At 42.1% G+C, this 6,787-nt stretch overlaps 1 protein-coding gene across 1 annotated transcript; it reads right to left on the reverse strand.

The window, feature by feature from the left end:
- Nucleotides 1-4,552: 4,552 nt before the first annotated feature.
- LOC113407971 (olfactory receptor 5V1-like) lies at nucleotides 4,553-5,479 on the reverse strand. The gene has a single exon (XM_026659212.1). It carries the CDS (start codon nucleotides 5,477-5,479, stop codon nucleotides 4,553-4,555), a length of 927 nt encoding a protein of 308 aa, XP_026514997.1.
- Between the last annotated feature and the right edge of the window lie 1,308 nt (nucleotides 5,480-6,787).

Consider the following 6,787-nt stretch of genomic DNA (forward strand, 5'->3'; position numbering starts at 1 on the left):
CCATTCCTCTGATCATCTTAGTAGCCCTTCTCTGTACCTGTTCCAGTTTGAATTCATCCTTCTTAAACATGGGAGACCAGAACTACACACAGTATTCCAGATGAGGTCTCACCAGTGCCTTGTATAACGGTACTAACACCTCCTTATCTCTACTGGAAATACCTCGCCTGATGCATCCCAAGACCACATTTGCTTTTTTCACGGCCATATCACATTGGCAGCTCATAGTCATCCTGTGATCAACCAATACTCCGAGGTCCTTCTCCTCCTTTGTTACTTCCAACTGATGCCTCCTCAGCTTATAACGATAATTCTTGTTATTAATCCCTAAATACATGACCTTGCATTTTTCACTATTAAATTTCATCCTATTACTATTACTCAAGTTTACAAGGTCATCCAGACCTTCCTGTATGATATCCTGGTCCTTCTCTGTATTGGCAATACCTTCCAGCTTCGTGTCATCTGCAAACTTTATTAGCACATTCCCACTTTTGTACCAATGTCAGTAATAAAGAGATTAAATAAGATTGGTCCGAAAATCGATCCCTGAGGAACTCCACTAGTAACCTCCCTCCAGCCTGACAGTTCTCCTTTCAGTATGACCCGTTGTAGTCTCCCCTTTAACCAGTTCCTTATCCACCTTTCAATTTTCATATTGATTCCCATCTTTTCCAATTTAGCAAATAATTCCCCATGTGGAACCGTGTCAAATGCCTTACTGAAATTGAGGTAAATTAGATCCACGGCATTTCCTTTGTCTAGAAAATCTGTTACCTTCTCAAAGAAGGAGATCAGGTTGGTTTGGCACGATCGACCTTTTGTAAAACCATGTTGCATTTTGCCCCAATTACCATTGACCTCAATGTCCTTAACTACTTTCTCCTTCAATTTTTTCCCCCAATACCTTGCATACTACAGATGTCAAACTAACAGGCCTGTAGTTGCCCGGATCACTTTTTTTCCCTTTCTTAAAGATAGGAACTATGTTAGCAATTCTCCAGTCATACAGTACAACCCCTGAGTTTACAGATTCATTAAAAATTCTTGCTAATGGGCTTGCAATTTCATGTGCCAGTTCCTTTAATATTCTTGGATGAAGATTATCTGGGCTCCCCGATTTAGTCCCATTAAGCTGTTCGAGTTTGGCTTCTACCTCGGATTTGGTAATATCTACCTCCATATCCTCATTTGTCATCCTACCATTATCCCTAAGCTCCTCATTAGCCTCATTAAAGTCTGATGTGAAGTATTTGTTTAGATATTGGGCCATGCCTAAATTATCCTTAACCTCCACTCCATCCTCAGTGTTTAGCAGTCCAAATTCTTCTTTCTTTGTTTTCTTCTTATTTATATGGCTATAGAACCTTTTACTATTGGTTTTAATTCCCTTTGCAAGGTCCAACTCTACATGGCTTTTGGCCTTTCTCACTTTATCCCTTCATGTTCTGACCTCAATAAGGTAGCTTTCCTTGCTAATCACTCCCATCTTCCACTCCTTGTAGACTTTCTGCTTTTTCTTAATCACCTCTTTGAGATGCTTGCTCATCCAGCTTGGTCTACAACTCCTGCCTATGAATTTTTTCCCCTTTCTTGGGTTGCAGACTTCTGATAGTTTCTGCAACCTTGACTTGAAGTAATTTCAGGCCTCCTCCACCTTTGGATCCCCAAGTTCTTCAGTCCAATCCACTTCCCTAACTAATTTCCTTAATTTTTAAAAGTTGGCTCTTTTGAAATCAAAAACCCTAGTCACAGATCTATTTTTGTTTATCCTTCCATTTAATTTAAACTGAATTAGCTCATGATCACTCGAACCAAGGTTTTCCCCTACAACCATTTCTTCTTTGAGGTCTTCACTACTCACCAAAACCAAATCTAAAATGGCATCCCCTCTTGTTGGTTCAGCAACTACTTGGTGAAGGAATCCATCAGCTACCGCATCTAGGAAAGTCTGAGCCCTATGATTATTACTAGAACTTGTCCTGCAGTCTATATCTGGGAAGTTAAAGTCTCCCATGATCACACAATTCCCATTAGTATTTAATTCATTAAAAACATTTAAAAGGTCTCTATCCATATCCAAAACAGATCCTGGTGGTCTATAGCACACCCCAAGCACTATCCCAGGGGAGGCTCTAGTAACTTTCTTCCCCAATGTGATTTTTGCCCAGACAGACTCTGTCTTATCCATTCCATCACTTCTTATTTCTTTACAGTCTACCTCATCATTGATATACAATGCTACTCCACCACCTTTGCCTTTATTTCTGTCTTTCCTAAACAGCACATACCCTTCAATACCTGTACTCCAGTCATGGCTACTATTACACCATGTTTCTGTTATCCCTATAATATCCGGTTTCACTTCCTGCACCAGTAACTCTAGTTCCTCCATTTTGTTACCTACGCTTCTCGCATTGGTGTACAAACATCTTAATTCTTGCTGTTTGGCTTCGCTCACATTCTTTACCCGATTAGACCCAGACATTCTGCCCCCAGTATCACCTATTAGACTGGTATCTACACTACTCTTCCTCCTTATGTCCATTCTCCTACCCACGGCTGTATCCATTCTTACTTTGTTTTCTTCCCTCTCAATGTTAAAATCTGGCGTGGAGATAACCTGGACATCTCCCAACCATCTCCCTCCAATTCCTAGTTTAAAGCTCTCTTAATCAGTTGTGACAGCCTCCATCCTAGAAGTCTATTTCCCTCCCTACTCAGGTGAAGTCCATTTCGAGAGAACAGTCCTCTGTCCATGAATGCCTCCCAGTGGCCATACATCCCGAAGCCCTCCTTATAGCACCACTGCCTGAGCCATCTGTTTATCGTCATAATCTTGTCATACCTTTGTTGCCCTTGTCTAGGAACAGGCAAAATCCCACTGAAGATCACCTGACCCTCAATTTCCTTAAGTATCTTCCCCAGCCTGGCATAGTCTCCATTGATATGTTCCAGCGAGAATCTAGCCATATCATTCTTTCCCACATGAAGGATAATCAGTGGATTCTTTCCCGCTCCTGTTAGGATCCTCTTCAGCCTCAGGTCCACATCCCGTATCTTAGGACCCGGCAAACAGCACACCCTTCTGTTCTCTGGATCAGCTCTGGTTACAGGCCTGTCTATTCCTCTCAGTAAGGAGTCCCCAATCACATAGACCTGCCTTTTCCTGGTGATGGTGCGATTCTCCGGTCTATCCTCTGTTCCCTCTGGCTGTAAGCGCTGTCCCCGTAGCTAAAGCCCCGAGCCCCAGAGCCCTGGAGCCCCCCCCCCAAGAGCAGGGCCGTGAGAAGCCCCCAGCTCTGCTTCAGCCCCCTGGGTCCGTTCCCAGCTTTGTTCCTACTGTTAACATTAAATGATACTTTGTCTTGAGAAATGTGGTCACTGCATTCATTGCTGGTGGCCACAGAGCCTGAAGGGAAGACATGCAGGTGCTGCTTGCAGTCAGACCTGCTGGGTAAGCACAGTCAACATACAATGTGCTGCAGCCCAGTCTTAGCAGGGGAGGTGGAGGCACAAAGTCTGAGACTTGAAGGGTTGCACTCAGTGAGACCAGGGAATGAGTTGGAGCTTCAGCTAACGCTGAAACCATGATAAAGCCTAGACCCTGATGGCATATAGCCTGAGATTTTCAAAGACACACGAGGGAGTTAGCTGCCCAGCTCTTGATGACCTCCAAAGGGAGTTGGGCACCTAATTCACTAAAATCCTAACAGCGGAGATTAAACAAGCTTTGGTCTTTTGCTCAAACTTCCCCCCTCCCTCCCCCGTGTCATGGCCAAATGCAAACACTGGCAATTATATGCTGCTGCCTCCAAATTCTACTTTGTGTTTCAGATCCTGGGAACTGACAGTCAGAGGACCAGATTTTGAATTGAGCTAGGGTCGATTTATGCACATCCAGAAGTCACCTAGTGCGGGAGCCGCGCGCAGGGCCATTGTGTACAGACAAGTCCATGCTACCACATTTTTTTTCTGATTTTTATCTATTTAAATTTTCTCAGTTGCAGAAATTACGGGAGGGTTCAACTACAGGGCAGGTCAGAGGATAATTATTTATTGACACTAGACAATTGTCAACATCACTTGTCAAAACATACAAAGTAAACATCCTTAAATCAAACTCAAGTTCTCCATCAGCATTTTTCTTACTTTGCCTGTCTATAAATTATAAATGATACATTATTATCAATGAAAATATTTTTGTCAGTTTGTGTGTGTACAATGAAATCCACTGACATTTAACAATAAAAATTTAGCTGTAATGTCTTTGTGTCTTCCGTGCAATGCACTCAAGATTCCTTAGAATTTGCCATGCTTGTGTACAGAAAAGAGAGAGTAAGAAATGAACAAAAAAATTAAAAACCCAGATATAGTATCATGTTCCCAAATGAATAAGAATTGAATCAATGCTCTTTGTGGGTTTATACTATCAGTTATTTGTAAATATTTGGATGATGATGGTGCTGAAGAAGAAGAAGCAGAAGCAGAAGAAGAAGATGAAGAAACGGAAGCAGCAGCAACAGGAGAAGAAGAGGCGAATAATATTCATTCACATCCTATGTATCACGTATTTCAAAGCTTCTTTCACATCCTTGTTCCGCATTGTATAAATGATGGGGTTTAACATTGGAGTTAAGACGCTATATAATACGGAGATCAGTCTGGCGCTACCTGGTGAGTAACTTGAACTGGGTCTCAGATAGGAGAAGATAGAGCTGCCATAGTACAGAAGGACCACAGTCAGGTGGGATGAACAGGTGGAGTATGCTTTCCTCTTCCCCTTGGAAGAAGGCATCTTCAGTATGGTTGAGATAATGTAAGTGTATGATAGAAGGATGCAGGCAAAGGGGGTCCAGGCTATGAAGAGGCCAATGCAGAGCAACAGAAGTTTGTTGAGAGAGGTGTCCCCACATGACAGCTCCAGCAACGGCGGGATATCACAGTAGAAGTAATCAATACGGTTGTCTCCACAGAAGGGTAACCAGAAGGTGAAGACTGTGTGTATTGCAGAGTTAAGGAAGCCACTTACCCAGGAGGCAGCTGCCAGCTGGAGGCAAATGCTTTTGTTGACGATCAATGTGTAACGCAGCGGGTTACAGATGGCAACATAGCGGTCAAAGGCCATCACCACCAGCAGGAGGCACTCGGTGCCCACGAAGGAGAAGAAGAAGTAAAGTTGCAGCACACAGCCTGTGTAGGAGATGTTGCTCCTCTCTGAGAGGAGATGAACCAGCATCTGGGGGATGGTGGTGGTGGTATAACAGATGTCCAGAAAGGACAGGTTCCCAAGGAAGAAATACATGGGAGTGTGGAGTCTCTGGTCCACCAAGGCAAGGACAATGATGCAGGTGTTCCCAAATAGGGTGAAGAGGTAAGTGAACAAAAACCCACTGAATAGTGAGAGCCGCATCTCCTGGAGGCTGGAAAATCCCAAGATGATGAACTCCTTCAACACAGTTTGATTTCTTCTCTCCATGCTTCAACATTCAATGGTGTTCCTGCCAAGAAATGGTAATAAAATTTTAATACTAATCTTATTACATGATATACAAGTGTTCCACTTGAAAACACAAATGTACCCGAGAGATGATTTTTTCGGTGGGAAAAAGTCATTACAGAATATGAGTCACCCAGATACATTGGCGATGAAACTTGTATATTAATACCTGGAATTTATAGAGTGCCTTTCATCCAATCTCAAAAATTACATGCTAAAAGTGGTCGGACACATTATCCCCATTTTACCAATGGAAAAACTAAGGCAAAAAGAGGTGACCTGACATAACCAAGCTCACAGAGCAGGCCCGGTGTCCCTTCCACTAGATCACACAGCTCTCCACTGCCTTTATCCAACTCAGTGGCAATCCTTGCATAGGATTCAGTGGGCTTTGTATCAGGCCACTGGTAACTATGTAGAGAGACAGGAAGAAAGAAAAAGTAATATACTAGATAGATAGATAGATAGATAGATATGTATGGGAATAGATAGATAGCTGGATTAAAAGTGCAGTGTACCATTTATGCTTGAGTAGGGTTTGTGTGTTTGTATATTTTTGTGTGATTGTATTATCACTATGGGTGCAGTGTTTGTTGCGTAGGGTGCATGGAAAATTGTGTTTTATTTGACGATGTGTATACTTTGGTGTGTATCTGTTTACAAAATGTGCACTTCATTTTTTGTTGTTGTTGTGCAACTGGTCACGCCACAAATTTCTATTTACGTTGCATAATTTTCATTTACACTGAACTAAATTATCAAGATACCTTGTGCAGTTGAGAACAGAATTTAGTCCATTGTATCCACACACATGCACACACAAAATACATTAAAATACACATATACACACAACAAACTTAGAGAGTGACATCTACACAACACCCACATTCTCAGGGAATCACTTTCAGGCATAGAATAAAAAATCCTGCTCAAACACATGCCCCATAAAGAGACTCAAATAAAACTACAGATATACAGAGATGTTCAAGTAGACAAATGTACAACAGAAAACCCAGCAGACTCACAAATGGAGCCAAGACCAGTGTTGCTGCATTTACACTAGCTATGGATCTGGTCCATCAAATTCAACAGAGCTACACTGATTTACCTGAGCTGGGGTTCTGCCCCATTATAGTCCTTTACCCACTAGCAGACACCACTAGACTTACTAGTACATTATGGGTATGGCTGGTTGAAAAATATTCATTGACTATTTAAAAAAAATAATGGAAAACTGGGTTTTCAAAAACAATGAAAATGTTCATGGGAAGTTTCTGCTTTCCTGTA

Source organism: Terrapene carolina, unplaced genomic scaffold (assembly GCF_002925995.2).
Source record: "Terrapene carolina triunguis isolate 2854851 unplaced genomic scaffold, T_m_triunguis-2.0 Scaffold612, whole genome shotgun sequence".
Taxonomy (NCBI): domain Eukaryota; kingdom Metazoa; phylum Chordata; order Testudines; family Emydidae; genus Terrapene; species Terrapene triunguis.

What these genes read in the sequence shown, in the direction of transcription:
- LOC113407971 (XM_026659212.1), bottom strand. Translation starts at nt 5,479, where the DNA reads ATGGAGAGAAGAAATCAAACTGTGTTGAAGGAGTTCATCATCTTGGGA.